Source organism: Quercus lobata, chromosome 2, assembly GCF_001633185.2.
Source record: "Quercus lobata isolate SW786 chromosome 2, ValleyOak3.0 Primary Assembly, whole genome shotgun sequence".
Classification (NCBI taxonomy): Eukaryota; Viridiplantae; Streptophyta; class Magnoliopsida; order Fagales; family Fagaceae; genus Quercus; species Quercus lobata.
Window position 1 is genome coordinate 45,771,611 of NC_044905.1, and position 24,970 is coordinate 45,796,580.

Genomic DNA, 24,970 nt, shown 5'->3' on the forward strand with positions numbered 1-24,970 from the left:
CAATCTTGTATTACCGACTCCACCATGGAAGCTAAATTTGTTGCTACTTGTGAAGCAACAAAAGAAACTGTTTGGCTGAAGAAATTCCTTTATGATCTTGGTGTCATGAGAATGGAGCAAGTTCCAATCACTTTGTTCTGTGACAATAGTAGAGCAGTTGCACAATCCAAAGATCCAAGGAATCATAAGAAAGGAAAGAACATAGAAAAAAAGTATCATATTATTCGAGACATTGTGGCTCAGGGAGATGTGGTAGTAGCAAAGATTGATAGTACAAATAATCTAGCAGATCCCTTTACCAAAGCTTTGCCTTAGAAGAGTTTTGAGTCACACCTAGAAGGAATGGGAGTTACATTAATGTGCAATAGTCTTTAAGGGCAAGTGGGAGATTGTTAAAATTAGTGCCCTAAAATCCTATTGTATGCCATGTATGACATTATGTTCTATGTAATAAACTTGTTTTATTATTATCTAAGATAATGGTAGCATGAATGTTTGGACATTACCATATAGTCCTTGAAATGCATAGTATGTGATTTATGTGATTTAGTCACAGAAGATATAAATCACAAGTTCTTTGTAAACTCAAAATCTTAGTTCGTAATCAGTGATGAAATTGGGCATTTTATTTGCAAAGACTATAACATGTCAATTAAGATGATTTTTCTTGATCATGGAAGTGGAGACTTCTAGTTGATATGTTAATATGTTTTAAGTATATAAAACATATTGAATTGGACCGCTATGAGATTTATTATTCTATTCACAACTGTTAGACGAGTAATATATCTCATGACTTCTCATTTACATATACTCTCAATCTTGAGAGATTAGTGAACCCGATCATGAAATGTAGGTTGCTTTAATATATCAGGGGTGAGATCTAGACAAACGGTCAAAACCTCAGTATGTTAGGCAACCACACGTAATGTTGAAGGAACACATATTCTCAAGATGGAATTCATAGTCTCTTTATAGAGATATAAAATATTCCCTTGAGATAAGTTTAATGGGTTTGTTTATTCAGAGTGTTAGGCCTAACCACTTTAGTAAAGAGTCACTAAAGTTTATATTTTATGAAATTAGATTTCATAAAATATATATGAATAACTTAAAGAATTAAACCGGGTACTCAAGGATCAAGATGTAGTAATCTTAAAAGTGACAGTTACACATTATGACTTTGTATTACTACGAATATTTTCATGAAGGGATTAAATGTTTAATAAAGTCTTGAGATATAATTTATTAATAAGGCATAGAGTGCAAATTATATTTATATAGTAGTATTAAATATAATTAATGGTAACTTTGGACTTGTCAAGAGTTGACAAATAAGTCCAAAGCCCGTTGGAACTAGAGTTTTATTTGTCCCTTTTGGTCTTACTCCGAGCCACACACTAAAGCCCAATTGGGCTAGCCCAATTGGCTAACCCAATTAGATAATCAATGATTTATTTAATAAGAGTTATTAAATAAAGTAAATGCTAAGTGCAGAAATATATGTATGATTAAAAAGGAAAAAGATTCAGAGTTTTTCTCAAGTGAGACACTTGGTTATTCTCTTGAACAATTACATATAGAACTAATTGAGAGACCACACATCTTGGACACATTGTGGAATTGGAGTGAAGATTGAAAGTCTTCTCAAGTTCGATCTTCATTTGTTTTGAATTTCACTGAATCAAGGTACGCATTTTGTTCTTTGTTTCTAAAACTTGGACATTGCATGCTATCTCACATGAATGAAGTAGATCCATTTGTATTCCACTGCATGTTTTTGTATGAGATATAAAACTGTATTTTCCATATGTTTTTCCAACATTAATGTGACGATAATATGGTATGATGATGTCATGAGTTCTCTTTTGGCTTAGGATAGTAGCCATTCTTTTTGTGTGTCTTTGATTCTTACTTCAAGATAGCCACCCGAAGAAGTTTGAGGCGAGATCCCCATAAGGACACCATAGATATGTATCCTTTTAAACTCGAAAGAGCACCTTGTTTGTCTGGTTGATGGCTACGGCCATTGGCCATGTTTGTTTATCTTTTTTAGTGACTCTAAGATAATGAGTCACTCGCCTTTTGCTTGCAATTGGCAAAGCAAGTTCTAGGATAGTGAACATGTCGTTGCTCGTTTCTCGTTCAACAGAGGTGGGAATTCAGACATTTGAATCCCACAAAACTCTACAGAGTTGCACCCTGCCCCATGTATGTATGTTGTGTGTCGTGTGTGTGGGTTAGGCCTGATCCATACGTCAAAACAAAATGGTTTGTCTCTTATTATTTTGATTCTATCAGTAGAGCTCACAATCCAAAAGAGGGGCATCTATAGACATCACATTTTACACCCCTTACGACTTGGGCCCTCGTTCCCTAATGATGGTAAAATTCTAAGGCCCAAGGTTGGTTTAAGGCCTAATCAAATTCTAAATTGACTTCAAAAATGTTAAAATGGAAAAAATAACTTTTTATGAGCAAATATATCTATTTTGGAAAATAAAGGCCAAGGAAACACTCGGCCTGTAATGAATCCCACATCATTTGGAAGCCATTCCAAACCCCTATTTTTCAACTATATAAAGCCTTACATGGTATATTTCGAGGACAGAGAAAATCCTAAGGGAAAACATAAGATTCACCAGAAATAGTGAATCAAAGGGGGAGTTAGTCACACAAAACATCCTCAAGTCATTCTTTTTTTTTTTTTTTATTGGAGCCTTTTATGGCATTGATCTTTGAGTTTTAAGATTACTAGTCACTTCCTTGTTTGATTGTGAATAAATTTGACTGAGCGGAACAGTCAAAATCAAGCCTAGGAGCTTTTGTTTCGAGGTATTGAGTTCTAAGCTTCTTCTTTTTTTTTTTTCTCTCTCTTCATTTTAATTATTTTTTACTATGTTTTCTTGCTTTGTTTATATCTTAATATGTTTGTTTAGCCTAGGATTTAGTAGCTTCTATGTTTTAAAGCATGTTAGGTTGTTAGTTTCTTTAGTTTTTGCTTCTACTCTGTTTTCTGTCTTAAATTTCTAGGTTAGGGTTCTTAAGGCATGTTTGTGCACGCATAATTCTGTATGCACATGCAGGCTCAAAGTATGTGTATACAACTAGCTCGCGTATGCAGGCTTATGTATGCACATGTATACTTCAGCCCAGAACCCTAATTCGAGTTTTTCTACTTTTGTTTCTTTGTTTCTTTTACATCATATGCCTTTGTTTTGTCTTGTTTTTATGTTCTTAAGTTGTTGTTTCTCTTTTTATTTTTTTTTTATTTTTTTTTTGTCCTTAACATGATTAGATTAGGGTTTTCTCTTGTGTTTGTTTTATTTTTATTTTTTATTTTACCATGAACATACATATGATATGTCCATTCATTGATGTATAGGTGCTATGATGCAGTAAGGTAAGTGAGGTGAGTCATGCATTCACATGAACATGCATTTGTTTGTTATAGGAGCTCTATATTCTTTTTATGGATATGTATATGCAAGGTTACATGCCATAGTAATATGTTTGATTGCTGCCATGTTTGGTTTTCACCATGATTTGTTTGCTACCTTGGATGTAATGAGATAGGAACATGCTAGGGTTTATGATGATATGATGCCATGATAGATGCATGTTAGGGTTTTAGGATGATTGGTCTCATGTTGTATGCTTAGATGTAGGCTAGTGTGTGTGAGAGTTAGAATGACAATGTGGAATATGTCTTTAATAGGATTAAGGCGTAAGACACAATGACTGAAAGCCGACCCACGGGTCAGGAAATTTTGGGTGCCTAACACCTTCCCCGTTCTTTTTCTTCTTCTTCAATGTTAAGCAGCCAGGATGGCTACCATGATGCCGAGGTTTTTCGACGTAAATGGAGGAAGAGAGTTGCTGTGAACTCACCCTCAATCCTCCGTGCAATCTCTATAGGGGATAGCATAAATCCTTTAACATGGACGTCAATGTAGGGGAGCTGAGGATCTTTGGCCTTAATTGCTTTACTAGCATTCTAAAAAATCCAATATACAAGGGTGTAATCGAGAAAAAAATGGGCCGCCTGTAATTGATCGTCCGAGTAGGCGTAGATTGGGGATCTCAGGAACCTGTTCAAATCGGTGGAATTGATTAACTGCCTCCTCTTTTGGAAAGGGTAATCCTCTAAAAGCAACAAATAGGAAAAAACAAGTTTGGGGAAGAAAGGAATCAAAGACAATAGAAAAACTTATTGAAGGAGACTAGTGCTTTTACCCACCTGCTTTACTCGCAAAAATTAGGCACAGGAGTCTGTTGGGATACCAGTTCCTCGTGATCAAAAGATACTCCCTCCATTTCTTTATCTGAGTTTGGGAGACAAAAAATGAGTCTGACTTTCTCGAGGTTTTACTATCTTGAAAACCATACACATAGTTGATGTCATGCTCAGTAAGACTAAGACCGAGCCTCCCATTGAGCTCAGCTATGCTACTAACTACTCTAAATGTTTTAGGGGTGCATTGATCTGGGTAGACTTTAAAGTGTCTCAAAAAAATTGTTAAAAGGTTGCTCATGGGAATTCTAACTCCCCCATGTACAAACGAACCAAAAGGATAACCACCCTCCCTTCCCCTTTTACAAAGTCTACCTTCGACTCAGGGCAATAACTGACCCCAACGTCATCGGGAATCCCATAAGCCCTCTTAAACTCTACTAATCTCTCAAGAAAATCTACCATGGGCTTAAATTTACCCATCTCCCTAGCCAAATAGACTGGAAGGTCAAGAAAATGAAGTGGAAACCAAAAATGCAGAACAAGTAGAGGACTTACTAATTGGAAAAACTAGAACGAGGCACCACGGGAAGTTCAAAATGACCAGAAGTGCCCTTTCTTTCTCACTCTTTCTCAAGGATGTAACAAAGTAGAATGAGAGAAATGGGAACCTAGAAACTAGTTTGGGTTCCCCCTTTATATAAGGGAAAAAGGAGCAAGAAATAATGAAAGTGGCTCTTGGTTTCCCGAGCCTCCTTAATTCCTTAAATCCTAATCGCACCATTCAGAAACACACGTGTCACACATTAAAGAACGAAGAAACCAGTCACATCTGGAGGATTTTTTGCCAAACTACGCCACCTCCCATCAATAACAGTCAATGATTACCCCCTTATCTTGAGCCAAATCTCCACTTCATCATTAATGAAGAAGAGATTGTGGAGGGCTATTATAGAGGGGTGAACTTAGGTCGGTCTGTAGACCAAAGCCCAAGAAGTTAACCAAAGGAATGGGCCGACCCAAGGTATGGTTATAGATAAAACAACCCAAGTGGAAGGAAACCATCCAGACCTGCAACCATGGAGCTCCAAGCAGGCTACCTCTCCTAGGACTCATAATCGAGGTGACAGCTAAAGCCTTCTCCCTAAGGCCAGGGAATCTCGAGTAGTGCTTCTCTCAGTTAGCCAGGATCTCCAACTTTCCAAATATACCCTGAGGAACAAAATAGAGAAAATGCAAAGCCCAGTGAAACAATTACCTCCGCATTAATGAAACTCCTCACCTAATGTCAGCCACATTCAATGTTGAATGACTAGCCTAAATAGTGGAAGCACCCCCAAAAGTCCTACATGATCACTAAGTGGTAGTGCAAGAGGATGATGGGACAGGTATCCCCCAAATCCAACTAGGAACTGGACAACTGGAGGATAAGGAGAAGAGAAGAAGTGGTTATAAAAAGAGAAGGGAGGCAACAGAGGAAGGGGTTCAGAAAATTAGAGAGAGAAAGTATGTGCAAGAACAAGAGAGAGAACTAGAGAGATTGTTTTCTTGAGTTTTTATCCTTTGAATCCTTCTCATGTACCTCGGGAACATTGTTCCTTCATATATGAAAGCTTGATTTAGTTCATATCTGCTTTAACTTACTGCTTAACCCTCCCATTGTGGATTTGTTTCCTATCTTTTAGAAATTAGTTGCGTAAATCAATTACTTTCATCACTATTCACTTGTTGGCTATTTTTGACTCCCACAATACTCATTGGCATATCAATTTTTAAGCTTTTTTTTTTTTTTTTTTGGGGGTTGGGGGGGGGGTATTAGTATAACTTATAGTGGCTTTATCATTATTTATCATATTTGATGTCATAAATCACATTGATTGCAATGTCAATGTGTAAACTTTTTTATAGTGAAATTAGTAATAGATTTTGCATTTTCTTTATTGAAAAGTCTTGGTAGCTACTACTTACCTATCTCTTTGTTTTTTTTTTCTATCCTTCTCCCTTTCCTTTTTCTTCTTCTGCTCTTTTACCAGCACCAAAACATTAAGAATTGAGATCATTTGCAGCGAAGTAATGAACAAAGCAAAAAGGAACAATTTACTGGCCTAAGAGACATGCATCATGATTTCTGAATCAAAGCACATGGCTGCTGTTGCCACGGGAATCCACCTGATTGGTTATGATTGATAGTTTAGTACTAAAATGCAATATCAGGTGAAAAAATATTTAGAACCTTAGAGCAAGCAATCCTAGTACCTAAACATCTTGGTCATGTGGCTCAGAAAAATGACTGCTTACTGGCAAAGCATTTTAACATAAATGGTTGATAGAATTATAGATAAGTGTTTAAATTTATCATTTCCTAATAGTTTAAGTTTTTGAGACAATCGATAATTTATTATAATATTAGAGCATGAGATCTACCTCCCATTTAAAATATTAAAATTCTCATATGTTCTCACGTGAGGAGGAGTGTTAGAATTATGATTACGGGATTAAATTTATCATTTCCTAACTGTTTAAACTTTTGGGATAATCTTTAATTTATTAATGCTTAGCAAAATCTATTTTATATGAGCAAATGTATCAAATGAATATACAGAAAGAAGGTACAAGATTACACCCTGCACGAATTGCCACCTCCCCAAGTCCCCAACCAACCTGAAAGAAGCCCCAGAAAGAGGAAATGACAACTCAAAAAAGTATTACTCCAAAACTTTTGATGGCCAAAAAAACATGATGAAGCACATTTAACATCAGCTGCAGCCAAAAAAAAAAATCTGTACTGCAGACCTTTATGTGCTTTAAACAATACAGCCAGCTGCATGAGCCACATAACAGATCAAGGAAATCTCCGTTTGGGGTTTGTTTCTCCACAGCATCATTTCAGGTCCCCAACAAGACAGCCATATGTTTATATTTGAAAATCAATTATACAGTTACCAAACATCTCTGCAGCCTCAAGCTGTGGTAGTATTGTTTGACGATTTGAGCACAAAGAAACTGACAGAATATCTCTGAGATTTTTGTAGATTTCCTGAGATTGACTTTTAGCATTTTCATGGTTTGCATGATTCGGTTGTGACTTTACTTCGGTTTCAGCAGATGACCTTGAGTGCCCCTTCTTACACTGAAGAGATTGTGATTCTATATAGTACAGGTGAACACAGTCCGTCAGTGTTGAAGTTGATTTGGCCTCATAAAACAGAAAAGGCAATCAACTGATAGATAACAATGAACATGTCCGAATATGTGCATGAACAGTAAAACGATGATTGTAAGTAAAAATTCAAAGCATACCCATATTTGGCCAAAAAAGAATTAAACAAAAGGATAGGATATAAAAGGAAGTTGTGTGTTATAATTAACCTAATAAGAGCATTCTCATCAAGAGTTTTAAAAATTTTAGCATTTAGCATCTAAAAATCTAACTTTATAGTATTTAACACATCACTTTACAATATCCCTAACATTAAAACTTCTATTTTTTTACCATTTCATTTAAATATTCTTTCTTTATTATTTTTTATTCTTCCTCTCTCTCACTCACTCCCTCTCTCTCTCCCACCAAAAAAAAAAAAAAAACCTCCATCCACATCTCCCACCACCACCATCCACATCCACAGCCAGATCCATCACCCACATGACCCACAACCCCATCAAACCATGACCCCATTGAAACCACAACCCCATCAAACCCACAACCCTATCGGACCCACTACCATCAACCCACAACCCCATTGGACCCACGACCCCATCAAACCCATGATGCACAACCCCATCATCGACTTGTGACCCCATCGGACCCACGACCCACTACCCAACCACCCAAATCGGACCAACAAACCACCGCACTGTGACCCAAGAACCAATCAATCCACAAGAGAGAGGGAATGAGAAAGAGGTAGAGAACGAGAGGGAGAGTCTGAGAAAGTGAACAAGAGAACAAGAGTGAGTTTGAGTCTGAGGAGAAAGAGAATTAAAAACATTAAAAAATTATAACATCTTACTACAATGCGCTCTCAAAAATGAGAGCTCATTGTAGCAAGATGTCAAATTTTTTAGTATATGGCATCTTTGATGGAGTAGGTTTTTATGGTTATAAATGTTAAAAATGGCATTTTAGCATTTATAACACTCTTGATGAGAATGCTCTAAATAGGCATGCAACCTTTTGTATGTTTTAGTTTCCAACAATGGAACTAGCAAAACACCAAAAAAAGAAATGCAGAAAACCCCTGAATTAAAAAGGAATTAATCGTTCTCAACTTCATTCATAATGAGGATGTGATACAGCACGAATTCTCAATGGCGATTGAGAATCAACAAGAATACAAAAATAAAAATAAAACTACAAGTCAATACCTAGCTAGGCTTGCTTGGAATTAGCACCAAACAAGAAAGAGAAAACAAATCCTAGGAATAATCACTGAGCCATTGGAAAATTTCCAATAGGAAATTTTATTACTCAAGCAAATTGTCTCCACTGAAGTTTAGTGTATCTATTTTCTATAAGTAGAGTTTAGTGTACATATATAGACTACTAGGACTAAACCCCTATCCTAATTAACTTAAGTCAAAGTCCAATTATTAAATAGTAAAAATAACCTTGACTCTAGAAATTAAATAAAATACTAATTAGAAAAAGGTTGTACCCATTGCACAAAATAAAATAAAATCCAACAAAGCAAAGTAAAAGCACAATTTCTTCTAAACTAAAATAAAATAAAGTTGTATTCACGCTCCATATATCAGGGAACACTATCTTTTGGCCCTTAAAAAAGGCCAACAAACATTGAATTATATTTTCCATTAAAGAAAAATGAATCACATCTTGTAACGCATATTAACGTCCTGCAGTTCACTGGTGTTTAGGTCTAAGTATTATACATAGTGCTCAATTACTTGCACATATTACTAAACAGAGAAGTATGCTATAATATAACTTTGTGAATTATCTATTGATATATACTTAAAAAGTAATTTACTAACAGAAATATACTTGAAATCCTATTGGGTAAAAGTGATTCCTCAAAGTAAATTACACTCATTCCAGATCTTGTGGATGTCCCACATGAACTCGTTTCAAATGGCAACATAAAGTACACTTAAGAATGCTTTTATTTTAATTGTAAGGAAACATGCACTTTAGATGGTTATTAATAGGCTGAAAGGCATGGTGATTTCGTGTTACCAACCAAGAAGGTTAAAATACCTTCAGGACTTGTGACGGAATCTTTCCTTGCTGCACTTAATTTAGCACGTGTAATACATAGCCATGTTCTTTCGACTTCATAATCACATTCTGATACAACTGGAACATGCCAGTATCCTTGATCAGATTCCTGTTAACATGTTGAACCAAGAATGTTTTATCTAGCTGATTTATCAGCTTTCAGTACTTTATTACTCACATCAACTCAAATATGCACATCATACTAAAATTCATCCATTTTTTAGTTTATTTTTAAATTAAAATAAAGGACATTGGGAATCCATTGGTTCTGACCTGAATTAAAACAGAGCAAGAAGAAGGCATGTGAAAGACTGGACCAGAATCAGAAAAACTGAAATGCACCTTATATTAAGAAAAAAAAAAAAATTGTTAGAACAAATGCATTAAAAAATCATTCAAGAAGTTCAAGCATTATCAGTTGCACAACTAGTTATCTAGAAAAGGAAAAAAAATTGAAGTTAGTATTATTTATCTGCAACCTATATACAGCTAAAAAAAAAAAGGATTCTTTAAAGCATTAAGTCCTCAAGAGCTTCTCCTCAAAAAAAAAAAAAAAAAAAAAAAAAAAAAAAAAAAAAAAGTCCTCAAGAGCTTCACTCACTTGGTGCCTCTCCTTCCATTTTGGGAAGAAATCATTTCCTAGAAGTTGAAATGTATGGTCTCTCATCTCGTCATTGGTCACAATTAAGCACTTAAACTTTATAGCTGCATACAACCAGTACCTGAAACACAGGTTATTAACCATAATGCTTTAAATGCATAGCATCATAAAAATATTTTGACATTATAATAAGTAAAAAATTTCAAGTTTAACATATATGTATAAATATAAATGTGCAAAGGAAAATGAATTACAACAGTATATATTTTGTACCAATCATCATTTGAACCAGTGGGCGTCGCATAGAGTGCATCAGCATTTTTCCACTTCTCGATCAAGGCCTTATTTACTGGTGCATCCATCTTACATCCGGTTATACGCTTGTTATGCAAAACTATGAGAGGCCATTTCTTTGAAGGAAATTTCTGACGTATTCCATTAACAACAGCACTGACCTTAAGAATTCCGAACCCCAACCCCAACCCACCCCACCCCCAAACAAAAAAACCACTAATAGTAAAAAAATGTGAATCTTTGAAAGTGTCACATTCACTTAAGCTATCAAATAACATACCTTGGATGGTACAAATCTCTTCTGGTTATAAATACCTACATTAGCTGCATCTACCACTGCTTCAAAAGGTCCATAATAGTCAAGCCATTTCTGCCAATAACAAATTTATTCATTTTCCATATTAAAGCCACATATAAGAATAGAAATAAGAATTACCAAGGGATTTTCATACTTGAAATTTCTGAAAGCTTGAATTTTTCTCTTTTTTTATAGCTATAGATGCAACTGACTCAGCAAAATTCTCTGTTTCTTTAGGATCGAGGTCAATCAGCGCCAATCTCTCCCCACAGCAATTACACAAACCATCAGTTCCAACAGTAGTATATGAAACATTCCACCTTCCTTTCCCCAACCAACCCTGTCCATGCCAGCCTCCACCTCCATTTTCAATTGCTTCCTTTATCAAACTTGTATCCCATTTTGTTTTCCCCACTCTTGAAGCTGCCTTGCTATTAAACCATTTAACAATCAAATCTGCAGTAGTGGATGAGACCTTCCGTAAGCTTGTTCTTAGTTTATGCAACAAATAGTACACCTTGTCACCTTTACCAGCTCCTACACTTACTCTTAGGAGTGCCAACAATTCAGGCTCTTCTGGATGGACACCATGCTCCAACATGTGTTTCTCAACAGCAAATGCTTTTTCAATATCACCAATATCGCAAAAATAAGATAGAGCAGGACCATAAGAACGCAATCTTGGATTTATCCCCAACGGCTTCATTTGCTTCACCATATCAAATGCCAGGTCACCATTACCCATTGACACTGCCATTCTTGCTACAGATGTCAATGCTGCTTCATTCATTGGGACATTATCAGAACACATCTTCTCATATACCTCAAATCCCCTTTGAAGTGCATACTTCTTGAAATCTTCACCAACCTGAATTTTATGTTCTTCTTGGTCATCTTTTGTGTTTGAAAAGTCATCCACATCCTTTATTGGAGAATTTGGTTTATGCAAAAGCTGAGAAGTTGACTTTTTAAAGCCATTAGAAAAGCTGCTTAAGTTCTTTTCATTCGAAGTACTACTAAAATCTTGAAAGTTACTACTAGAATTCAACTCCAATTTACCTGGAGTTCCATCAATTCTACCAAAATCAACTAGCTGCTCGTTTGAAACCAGAATATTATTCAAATTAGAAACTCCATTAGACGAGTCCAATGGATTTAAAATCCTACTAGCACTCCCACTTTTAGCAGGATGAATAACACCCCTAGCCGCAGAAGAACAAAGATACAATAGGACAGTATAATGGTACTGTCTTAGCCTAATTCCTTCTTTAAGTGCCTTATCATACAATTGAATTGCACCCAAGACATCCCCTCTTTTCGAACACATATCCAATGCAAGCCTCAACGGAACTTCAGAAGATTCATCCTTATTTTTTTTAGAGCCCTTCGCCTTATCTTCCTTCCCTACCTGATTACCATCAACTTTTCTGGGTTTCTTCTCCATCTTCTCATTAAACACTGAACTACACACACTCTCCAAAGAATATACCATCATATTCTCATCTCTAGTCCTTAGAGAAAACTTCCCAGAACCCATTTCCTTGCTTCTTCTAAAACCCAAGTTTTTCCTTCTGTTTTTATCTTTCGTTAATTTCCTTTCTGTCTTTTCCACCACTGAACCACCACCAAGATTTTTCAAAGATTTTCTTTGTGTTCGTTCATCCATATCCCTCATAGAAGAAAACCCAGCAACATTTTCTTTAGTAGTTCTTAAATTCATGGTTTTTGTTAAAGTGTGGTCCGTGATAGACACCTTTGTTTCCGTGTGACTAACATGTGCTCTAACTACAAGAAAGGGAAAAAAACTTGGTTTAAGTGTGTGTTTTTGAGGTGAGAAAGTGGAACATGAAGAAAAAGAAGGGAATTTGAAAGGCGTGAGTGTCAGAGGGGACTTACAGAGAGTGACCGAGAAGAAGTGCTTTTGCTGTAGTGTGTTGAAGGTAAAGGAGACCATTTGTGGCCGTTGGAGGAGCTCGCTAACATGTTGATATATATGAGCTTTAATATATGGTATTTAAACTAGTTGTGGGGTGGGGGGGCTTGGGATTGTATTGACAAATCAATCATTTGTTTTTACTAATTTAATAAATTGTTTTTCTCAAAAAAAATTAATAATACATTCAATGAGAGTAGCAGATAATCCTAACGGTTTGAATTGACAAGTTAAAAAAAAAATGTAAAAATTAGTTATAACCTTAATACATCAATTGTATGGTTATATTTGTTATATAACTCACCTATATAACCTTTTAAAAAACAATAATTAAATTTTGGTAATAAAGTGAAACAAAAATGGCTCACTAGATCTCTCTCTCTCCCTCGGGTGGTTTTCTTTTTTAGCTGGTTTTTTTTTTTTTTAATCCAAGCTAGGTATTTTATTTATGTGGAAAAGAGATTATTTTCATTTTGGTATTGAGTTTTTCTTGTCAAAGATTTGTATTTTTATCTTGCCATTGCCTGTTTGTGATTTGGCTTCAAATTAATACTTTTGTTGTTCTTTCAAATTGGGTGATTGAGATCTTTTGACTTGATTGATTTGTTGGAGTCTTACTTATCAAAAGAAAGGAAAAAACAATGTTGGAGCCAAAATTGTTAAATATCCCTTTTGTGATTTATGTTCTGTTTGGCTTATGGGAGAGTGAAATAGAATTATCACTTTGGCTCATATTGGTAGGGCTCTCCCATTGAAAGAATTTCTCTAATTTTTGTCAAACCTAATGAAAAAAAAATGGCAAAAATGTCTTTTTGATTCCTACATTTTGGACTATTTTTTCCATTTTGCTCTCTACTTTTTTGGAATCTTATGTTGGTCCCTGAAAATTAAAAATTGCTATCATTTTGGTCCTTACTGTCATCTTAATAATGGAAAAATCCTATGTGACAAATAAAATGTTCAACAGGCACATTAGATGCTAATGTGACCAATAAAGTAATAATAAAAAAATTTATTTTTCATTAAAAAAAAAGCTACGTTAGCATTTAAACTAAATACAAAAGCTATGTCAGAAAATTTAGACAAAAAATGAAATAAATATTAGAAAAAAAATATATAACCTATTTAAATTAACTTCTCTTTTTTTAATCTCTTGCTAGTTAAGCCAATTAATGGAAGGCGAATATATAGCACTACCCATGCCCAGACAAAGAAAAGGCACTCTTCCATATTTAGCACCTTTCGAGGGGGTTGCCCCTTTGGTGTTGAGTTGCTAGGACGAACCGATTGGTTTAATTCAAGGGTTGGTTGCCAGGAGACTATAACTTATGACATGTTTGGAAGTTTAGAAAGGAAGGAGAGTAGAGGGGAGTAGAGAGGAGGAGAGTAGTGGGGAGGAGAGCAGAGGGGAATGGTTATCCTCCACCTTGTTTGGATGTTTTTAAAATTAGTAAGGGGGAAGTGAGTAATTAGCCCTTCCTCTTGTTTGGAATTAAGAATTAAGAATTATTATTAATTTAAAAGGAGGCAACGCCATGAATGATGTACTAAAGGGCAAGCTCAAAGTCAAGAAGTTAGAGAAGGAGAAAATGTTGAGCATGAGAACCAGTCAATGGGGTACCACTTCATGTAGGGTGCTACATTTGGAGAGGGAAATGGATCAAATGAAAAGAGTCATGGAAGAGATGAGGGAAAATATGAGAAGGACGAATCATGTAGATAATTCAATTCGTCAAACTGATTCTCCTTTCGTAGCTTCCATCAATAGTCATTCCCTGCCTTGCAAGTTCAAGATGCCTTCCTTGGATTCGTATAATGGAACGCGCAACTCGTGTGGCCACATTGCAACCTTCATAACCACAATGCACCTTTAAGGAGTACCATATGAGATAATGTGTAGAGCCTTCCCCACTACCCTTAAGGGACCAGCATGAGTGTGGTATAGCAAAATACCTCCGAACACTGTTGGTTCTTTTGAAGAGTTAAGTAAGTTGTTCGTCAACAACTTTATTGGAGGACAAAGGCACAAATGCTCCTCGTCCAGTTTGTTGACTATAGAACAAGGAGAAAATGAGATCTTGCATTCTATAATCACTCGCTTCAACAAGGAAGCCCTGACAGTAGACAAGATGGATGACAAGTTATTATTGGCAGTCTTCCACAATAGAGTTAGTTCGGATTTATTTATTCACAAGCTTTATAATCAAGAGCCGCAAACCATGGCTGAACTCATCCATTTAACCCAAAGTTTCATGAATACAGAGAATGCAATCATTGCCAAGAAGAGGAAGAGAGCAATGCAAATGGAAGCAGACCTCACATGCCATCCTGAACAAAGCCCTCGTCCAAAGAAAGCTCGAACGGGAGAGAAGAAGGACAAAGATAACAGAAAGGCAAATTCATCTTCAAGGAGGAATCAACACTATATGCCCTAGAACGCACCACTTAATCAGGTGCTTATGCAGATCAAGGATGACCCATCCTTGAAGTGACCAGAAAAGATGAACGGAGATCCCAGTAAACTCAATAAGAACAAGTATTACTGCTTCCATAAAGATCATGGGCATGACACGAATGAGTGCTATGACTTAAAGCAGTAAGTAGAGAATCTTATCATACAGGGAAAGTTAAGACATTTTGTTGGATGAGATCATAAAGACGAGAAGTTGAAAGGAAGGATAGAAGAGCCATGAAGACCCCCACTTGGAGAAATAAGAGTTATTATAGGAGGAACCTCAATAGGGTAGTCTTCCAAGTCAAGGAAAACATACCTGAAAGTGGTGCAGAATGTCCAACTCTCTAGACAACCACCAAGGATGAGGGGGGTAAACGAGTAAGCCATTACATTCACAAACGAGGACGCTGGAGGGGTCCATCACCAACATGATGATGCGATCATCATCACTTTGCTCATTGCAGACTATATGACTAGAAGGGTGTTAGTGGATAATAGAAGTTCGGCAGACATCTTATATTACCCTGCCTTCTAACAAATGAGACTTGGATGAGATCAACTTCGTCTAGTATGGTCACCCTTGGTAGGATTTGGAAGAATGAAAGTGCAACCTGTAGACACTATTACATTACCTGTAGTGATGGGAGCATATCCACAACAAATAACCAAGGAAGTGAATTTCCTCGTGGTGGACTGTTCATCTTCCTATAATGCCATCATTGGAAGACCAACTTAAACAGTTGGAATGCAATTACATCTACCCACCACCTATCAATCAAATTCCCAACAAAGTATGGGATAAGGCAAGTGCAAGGAGATCAGTTAGCCGCTAGAGAGTATTACCCAGCCATGTTGGCTATGGACAAGCACATGTAGACAATGAGCATAGAGGAGAGAAGGGTTATTGCAGAACCCATCGAAGTACTGGAAGACATCCCTCTAGAAAAGGGTAATCCCGAGAAGTTTACTAGAATTGGAACAAGTATGGAGATGGAGATGAAGCAAGACCTCGTCTAGTTCTTAAGGAAGAGTATTGACATTTTTGCATGGAGTCATGAAGATATGCTAGGAATTTATCAAAGTGTTATTACTCATTGATTGAATGTGTATCCAACTTCCAAGCCCGTTCATCAGAAGAAGAGGGAATTTGCTCCTAAGCGAGATAATGCTATCAAGGAAGAGATCCATAAGTTAACCATAGTAGAATTCATTCAGGAAGTTTATTACCCGGATTGGTTGGCTAATGTGGTGATGGTCAAGATGGCTAATGGCAAGTGGAGAATGTTCATAGATTTCACTAATTTGAACAAGGCTTGCCCTAAGGATAGTTATCCGTTATCACACATTGACCAGTTGGTGGACTCAACAGCAGGTCATCAATTGCTAAGCTTCATAGACGTCTTCTCAGGTTATAACCAGATAAAGATTAACAAGATAGATCAAGAGAAGGCATCCTTCATTACCAATCAAGGTTTATTTTGTTACAAGGTGATGCCCTTTGGTTTGAAGAATGCAGGGCAACTTATCAGTGGTTAGTCAATCACATGTTCCATCCACCAATAGGATAGAATGTAGAAGTTTATGTAGACGATATGCTAGTGAAGAGCTTGGACGAGAAGAAACATCTGGACGACTTGCAGGAGACCTTTGACACATTTAGACAATACAATATGAAGCTAAATCCAAGTAAGTGTGCCTCGGGGTTTCGTTAGGGAAATTTCTAGGGATTCATGGTTTCACAGAGAGAAATTGAAGAGAACCCTGACAAGATCCAAGCCATTCTAAAAATGGAACCACCAAAGAATGTCAAGGAAGTCCAGTCCCTCACTGGACAAGTTGCAGCTCTAAACAGGTTTGTTTCAAAAGCTACAGATAGATGTTTGCCTTTTTTCAAAGTTCTCAGGAAGGCATTCGAATGAACGGACGAGTACCAAAAGGCCTTCTAGGATCTCAAAGTCTATCTTACCATGGCTCCCCCTGCTAAGTCCATCCATACATGGTGAAGAGTTATATTTATACTTAGTAGTGTCCCCACGTGCTGTGAGTTCAGCATTGATCAAGGAAGAAGGGAAGGTGTAGAAGCCTATGTATTATACAAGCCGAGCACTAAAGGGAGCAGAAGGAAGATATCTGATGACAGAAAAGTTGGCTTTTGCATTAATAATAGCTTCTAGGAAGTTGAGGCATTACTTCTAGGCTCACGTCATCAATGTTATGACAGATCATCCACTCAAGAAGGTGATGAACAAGCTGGAAGCATTAGGACAACTGATCCAATGGGCCGTTGAGCTTAGTGAGTTTAACATCAGGTACCAACCAAGAAATACAATAGAAGCTCAAGCTCTAGTAGATTTCATTGCAGAATTCACTCCAAGTCAGGGTAGTTTAGACGGGGTGGAAGATGTTAAAACATAGATTGTCCATGTGGATGGTCATCTACACTATATGCAGGAGGAATAGGAATTGTGTTGCAGTTTCTAGAAGGGGATAAATTGAAGTATAAGGTTCATCTACAATATTAAACAACCAACAATGAAGTTGAGTATGAAACCCTTCTTAAAGGACTAGATTTGGCTAAGTCTTTAGAGGCTGAATCAATAGTAGTCCAGGGAGACTCTCAGTTGGTTATAAGTCAAGTGAATGGAACGTGTGAAGCTAAAGAAGAACGGATGAAGAAATATCTTAATAGGGTGAGACACCTTGTTAAGAAATTTAAAGAAGCTAATTTCATTCAAGTCCCAAGGGAAGGAAACATGGCAGCAGACACCTTAGCGAAGGAAGCATTACTAGATGGATCAGTGGACGAGTCTAATGAAGTCCAATACATGCCCAGTATATATCTTCCAGAGGTACAATAGATAGAAGGTGAAGAAAGTTAGATGACCCCAATAGTCACCTACCTGAAAGATGGAAGGCTTCTAGAAGAAAGGGACGAGGCCAGGATGCTAAGGATCAAATCAGCTAAATACATCCTTATAGACGAGGTGCTATACAAAAGCAGCTTCTCTCAGCTTTACCTAAGGTGTTTAGCTCCAAACGAAGCAAACTATGTATGGAGAGAAGTTTATGAGGGAGCATGTGGCAACCATTTAGGAGCTAGAGCACTCATCCACAAGGCCATCTGTGCAAGTTACTACTGGCCAACCATTCAAGCAGATGTTAAGGCTTATGTCAAGGTGTGTGACCAATGTCAGCGATTTAGTAACATCCCCAAACAACCCTTGGAGTACCTTACCCTAATGATGGCCTTATGGCCCTTTGCACAATGGAGATTAGATATTTTGAGCCCTTTTTCAATTGGAACCAGACAGATGAAGTTTTTGGTGGTAGGTATTGATTGTTTTACGAAATGGGTGGAAGCTAAACCTTTAGCAAAGATTACACAATAGAATGTTAAAAAATTCATCTGGAAGAGCATTGTATGCAGGTTTGGGGTACCTAAGGTACTAGTGTCTGACAACGGATGGCAATTTGATAACACACCTTTCAGAGATTTTTGCAAGTAACTTGGAATCAAGAATCATTATTCCTCACCCTCCCACTCACAAGCAAATGGACAAGCAGAGGTTACAAACCAATCATTGCTGAAAATTATCAAGACTCGGCTTGAGGGGGCAAAGGGAGTATGGCCAGACAAGCTACCAGGTGTTCTATAGGCTTACAGGACAACTGTGAGGACCTCCATAAGGGAAACTCCATTCAAACTAGCCTATGGAAGTAAACCAATCATATCTGCAGAAGTGCACATGGCTAACCACAGGGTGATGAAGTATCAAGACGAGGAGAATGAAGAACAACTTCATCTTAACCTCGATCTTATTGACGAGGTAAGGATGGATGCAAAGCAGAGGATAGCAAGATACAAAAGTCTTATGGCTAGGCAATATGATGCAATGGTGAAGCCTAAGCGTTTCAACATTGGAGACCTCATCCTTAAAAGGGTACCCTTGGCAATTAGAAACCCGGCTTATGGAAAGCTAAGGCCTAATTAGGAAGGACCTTATAAGGTTATTAACTGCAAAAGGCAGGAATCATACTACTTGGAAGCCCTAGATGGACAAAAGCTAGAGCACCCTTGGAACGTTGAGCATCTAAGAAGATATTATCAATGAAGGGCTAGCCTGGACAAGCATCACCATGGACGGGCATCATGGCCGAAGTTGAAGTCATGTGCTCTTTTCCTCATATTTGCTTATGTTTATTACTACTACTGCATGTTTTTAAATATTTTTAACTTCTATGCTATCTATGGATGAATTTGTGATGGAAAAAGTCATGAACTTAGTCTATCTGTTTGTACATAAGTATTTATAATTCCTTAAGGCACTAGCTTCTAAGCATGTGTCATGCTTATGAACGATGTTTATGTTATGTACATACAGTTTGGATTTCCAATGTATATAATGTTGTATGAATTTCCAAGCCCCTAAGCAACCATACGATTGAAAGTCATTAAGTTGTGGAAGGACCTCTTAAGGAAGTCACATGCTTAGTTAATACGATCCAAATAAAATTTGTCCAAGTGTGGATGAGTAACAGCTGCACCATTATAAAAGAAGGTTAGACGAGTAAAAAAGTTAGATAAAATAAATAAAAGAAAGGAAGAAAGACATACCTTTAGGACAAAGATGACCTAGGGGGCTAGTAAAAGAAGGGCAGGGGGCACTATCTACATCAATTGGGTCCCCAGCTCAATTTCCAGAAATAAAAAAAAAAAGAATTCTTTCTTCCAAAACTTGTCAAAAGAACTACGACCCTTTATCAAACTAAACTGAGGGCCCTTAGACGAGAACTGGTAGAAATCAGTAGAATGCTTTATCTCTGAGGGCTTATAGCAGTAAAGGAACTCGTCCACTGTGATTGGACGGTTCCCTTCCAATGCCTCACACCATAACCCTTGCATAGGAACTATCATCCTCCATCCATTAGGGTTGAACTAGTTTGGTCCAATACCCAACCTATGGAAGAGGTCTCTATAAAAGGAGTTTAAGGGAAACCTAAGACCTGCTAGAAGGTAAGAAATATATACACCAAAACTAGAAGAAGGAGAACAACACCATTCTCTTTCTTCAAGTAGACAAGGCCTAAACTCACTAGGAATTTGATATCTACCTAAAAGGGTTTTTAACTTAGGCGCGTCCAGAGTAAATGCTACCTCAGGAGCATAACTATAAACTATATTTTCTTCTTCCTCCTCCTCTTCGTCCTGAGGAGGACTAGGTGATCTTCTGGATGAGCTAGCCTCTGCCCTAAAAGCCATCCTACATTGCATTTCCTGGAATTCCTTTAAAGGAAAACTAGGGACCCTACACGAATAATGCTCGCCTAAGGAACTACTAACACTACTATAACTTGTACTATCCTCACTGCTCTCATGACTACGACCACCACTCCCAGAGGACACATCTTGACACTCATCTATCTCTCTCTCTAGGCTACTACTAGACGTAGACATTGTTAGAAAAATGAACAAAGAAGAAAACTTAAGGATGAAGGAAAGGAAGTACCTAACGAGACTAGAAGACAAGGACTAGACGAGGCTCTTGGATGAAATGGCAAAAAGGAAATTATCAAAACAGTAAAAGGACAAGAGAGAGAATGTACATATTTATAGGGCCTAGAGGTGGGTCAGCGAAGTGACACAGACCAACTAGAAGTTGACACGTGGCATCCTCCTTGAAAAATAAATCGACTCGATCAGCCAACCAATAAGGTTATGACATGTGGCACAATCTAGAACAAAAAAAAAAATCAACTAAAGTAAGGATGACATATGGTACAACAATTGACCATAAAAATGTTGACAAGTGTCAAAAACCAATAGTTTTATTACAGTGTTTTAGACAACCCTTGGACAAGGGGGCAATTGATGGTGAACCAAAAATTGAACCATCTACAATTTGTCCATAGAGTCGTCCAGGACCAAAAAGGTTAACTCAACATAGGAAGGCCAATCCACCTTGGGGAGGTTGTCCATGGTATGAAGGTCGTCCATCAGGGAAGCAACTGGATGACCTCGCAACACTTAGAGCATTTTCAAAAAAGATTTACACACAAAAGTTTACAATTAGGACCACGTTCTGTCATTTAGTAGTATGGGCAAAATCCTTGTTCAACCCTATAACTTCCCACTAAATACTTAACTTCCAATGGCAGTTGTAGAAGATAAGATTAAACATTCTGACTTCTATAGTAGTTGTGGAAGTTAAGTTTGAACCTTTTAACTTCCACACATGTTGAGAAAGTTACTAAACAAGTAACCACTCCAAAGCTTACTATATAAAGGACTCACCCACATAAAATGAAGGTAAGTTTCCACTACCCCTAAAGTTGGAATTCTTGAGTTCTAGAGAGAAAAACTAAATTAAGCATCGGAGGGTTCTTGGCCGGTTCACCCCAGTCACCTTTGATATTGTGTTTCTTTATTTTCAGACCTTCTAAGCAACCACTAGCTCATTGAAGCCCGGAGCATTCAGCCTACTGATTTTCTTTGCATCATCAGCTAGCTTTTCAAGTTGTTGTAATATTTCTTTCTAATCTAAGCTACTTGAGTGATATACATGTGATTAAGTACATGGGTTTTTGATTTGGTGGACTTATTTGTTAAGTGGTTAAGGGTTTTCATAGATGGTGATCTTTTGGGGCCTTTCCATGGTTATAAATTTGGGTAATTTGGATTCCTTGAGCAATCTTACAGGTGGACTTTTGTGGAAGTTGGGTTTGATTTTTGGAAGTGTGCTTCCTTGTATTTTGTGGCTTTGGCATGTGTGGATGTGAGTGTAGTGTTAACGATGAACTTTGTTTAAGGGATGTAAACTTGTGGTTATTGTATGCCAAATGTTTGATAATTTGTTTCTATGAGTTATGAGTTTTGGTTTCTTGATTTTTAGTTGCGATGATTGTTTATATGAGATTAAAGGTTTCATTCCTTGTTTTTAATATGCTTTAAGATGCATGGTTTTAATGTGAATAAAGTCTCAAAGCATTTGGGCTAGTATTAAAACTATAGCAATTTTCTTTTAGGAACCTAAATCTATCATGGACAGATTTGAGTCAGCTACAATACATGATTTTTAATAAATTATAGAAAAATTATTTTAAGCTGAATTTTTTATGATACATACTAAACATATAAGAGCTTATCCCTATTTAATTTCAAGCTGATCAGATAACTTTTCATGGACCAAGCGACTTTTACAAAGGGCTAACCTGCTCTGTAGTGAATCTGAGAGTATGACGAGTATGTTGGGATTTTGTGGAATTTACTTGAAACCTTCATTGAGTGGGTTGGCTTGTAAATTCCTGTGTTTTCTTCAACATGTGTTCTACTTAGTTAATTTTAATAATGGTTTGGTTTGAATTAGTTGTATGCTTGTTTGATGCCCCTTGGGAATAGGTGCCTTGGGATAGTCAAGTTAGGTTTTCTCAACATGTGTTCTACTTAGATAATTTTAATAATGGTTTGGTTTAATCACTTGCAGTAGTGTATTAAAATACATTGGTTGTGTTATGGCCGTTTGGATTACTTGTATGCTTGTTTGATGTCCCTTGGGATAGTCAAGTTAGGTTTTCTTCAAAATGTGTTCTACTTAGATAGTTTTAATAATGGTTTAGTTTAATCACTTGCAATAGTGTATTAAAATGCTTTGGTTGTGTTATGGTACTTTGGATTACTTGTATGCTTGTTTGATTTCCCTTGAGAATAGGTGCCTTGGGATAGTCAAGTTAGGCTTTAGGCCCTCTATTTGATTTTAGGGTAGTAGTTTTGATTTATGGAGACAAGTTTGAAGGTGCTTTGTGATAAGCCTTGTTATTGATAGGCTTGATCATTGTGCTTCTAGGTTTCGAGATTCTTGGTGATGGACTTAGTAATTGGATTGCTTGCTTAGGTGGTGGTGTCCGGTTGAGGTAAAGTTGGTTAGCCTTTCGAGGTAAGTAGCATTTTAATGGGAATTTTTGGAAAATAACCATGTTGCATAAACATTGTTTTTGGGTGAACACATTTTGGAAAATTATATGTGGAACTATATCTTTCTAAAAATTATTGTGTTGTAACCTTAATGTATATGACTATGTATGAAAAGTGCATCATGTTTAATATTGCATATGGGGAAATGTGTGAATATTTGGCATGGGAAAGAAAAGCATCTTTGATTAAATTCTTGAGAATGGATTTTATGAATCTATTGCATTATTTGCTAAATTTAAAGGTGCTTTGATAATTGGGAGAGTTGCTTCAAAATCTTCTTGATAAGAAATGAATTTGAAGGCTTTAAGAAGCTTGTGAATATCTTTGGATATTAAAAGGTTTTGTGAAACTACTTGGAAATGAACTGTTTTTTGAATTTATGTAATCTGTGAGCTTTATGAATTACTCTTGTGTCATAATGTGTGATTACCTAGCTAGATACTATAGTCTATGTGACATTGGTATCTTAGCACCCGTTATTGTGACGGCATATGAGTTTCGTCTTTGTGACGGCGATGAGTTCCGTCTTTGTGACGACAAATTAGTTTCGGCTGTGTATTAGGGATGAGTTCCATCTTTGTGACGGCAGATGAGTTCCATCTTTGTGACGGAAAATGAGTTCCATCTTTGTGACGGCGTTGCCATGTGGCCTTGGGTTGGATTTTTAGGTTTTGTAATGGTGTTTTGATAGCTCACATCATATAGTATGTAGTTTCATGTTGAGATATTTTGAGAAAGCTTTGTGTTACATGGTTTTAATCATTCTTGTCATTTTACCAATGAAAATGAATTTGCTGGATTTTCATTGAAATTCCCAAAGTATAACATGTTTAGTAAAATGCCCATTATCTTGAGACTTGCATTTCCCCACCCCCATTAATTATGCTACTTATTGGGTTTTATCTCATTCCAATCTCAACAGTTTTACAGATAAATTAGCTACATGTCAAGCATAGAGCTTAATTTGTTGGGAAAATTATTACGTACTCTCAGAGTACCATAAATGCATGCTCCCCCCTCTCACATGAATAATGAGTCTCACCATAAATTTAATTAGTGGAACCTACCATACATGTGAAAGGAAGGAATATGCATTTATGGTACTTCAGGAGTACACAATAATTTCCCAATTTATTGATGGTGATTGGAGTGCTATATTAAATTGGGAGACTTGGGCCATAAATGGTTGGTGACTTAATCTTGCAAAATTTAACGAGGTCATAATTAATTCTATTAGAGGTTGGGTACTTGAGGTTTGTTAGCCTTAGGCGTAGTAGGCCTAGCTTCAATGTTGAAGTGGTGTATTCTAGAAGGGGTTGTGGTTTTGTGTTATCCATTTGGAGCTTTGAAATATATTCATGTATCATTTGGAGGCACATGATTTGAGTTATTATTTATAAATGTGATATAGAGTTCTGACTAGTAATATGAAGATTTTAGTATGGTTATTTATTCTTATCGTGTGTCAAGGAGAAGAAGAAAAAACTCCTATGTTCTCGCCTTTAATGGTTCTTCTTTTACATTTTGGACCCTTCTGGGTTTAGGGCATGACTGTGCATCGCACGACATAATAATAATAGTATTAGTATATATATATATATATATATATATAAAATTGTTAGATAAGAATTTTTTACAAGAAATGATATGAATACTTTAATCCTGTATTGAGCAAATCCTTTCTTATTTTGAAATTTTAAAACGTTTGGTGAAGATGAATAGCGCTAGATGAGAAACGTGGACCAACCACAGCGGTTATTATTTGGTAAGAAATCCAATCCAATGTTCACATTATATTCTATTTTTGATAACAATGTATGTTCGCATTATATTAATCGACATCGACGCCGTTTCCTCGTAATTTCATCTTTATTTGTATAACTTTATTTTATAAAGAGTCAAAAAGAGGTCATCGATAATTCAGTGAGTGCTATGCTAAATTGATAACAG

At 36.7% G+C, this 24,970-nt stretch overlaps 1 protein-coding gene across 2 annotated transcripts; it reads right to left on the reverse strand.

The window, feature by feature from the left end:
- Positions 1 to 6,767: 6,767 nt before the first annotated feature.
- On the reverse strand, positions 6,768 to 12,655 carry LOC115975696 (proteinaceous RNase P 1, chloroplastic/mitochondrial-like). Of its 2 annotated transcripts, XM_031096586.1 has the most exons (8): positions 12,560 to 12,655; positions 10,818 to 12,448; positions 10,646 to 10,735; positions 10,345 to 10,526; positions 10,072 to 10,192; positions 9,744 to 9,812; positions 9,450 to 9,579; positions 6,768 to 7,381 (listed from the first exon to the last, which is right to left on the reverse strand). In XM_031096586.1, the coding sequence occupies exons 1-8, from the start codon at positions 12,615 to 12,617 to the stop codon at positions 7,149 to 7,151; spliced, it is 2,514 nt and encodes an 837-aa protein (XP_030952446.1). In that variant the 5' UTR covers positions 12,618 to 12,655; the 3' UTR covers positions 6,768 to 7,148. The 2 variants fall into 2 exon arrangements, with proteins under 2 accessions (XP_030952446.1, XP_030952447.1); XM_031096587.1 differs by lacking the exons at positions 9,450 to 9,579; positions 9,744 to 9,812 and having other exon boundaries at positions 7,227 to 7,381.
- Positions 12,656 to 24,970: the final 12,315 nt, after the last annotated feature.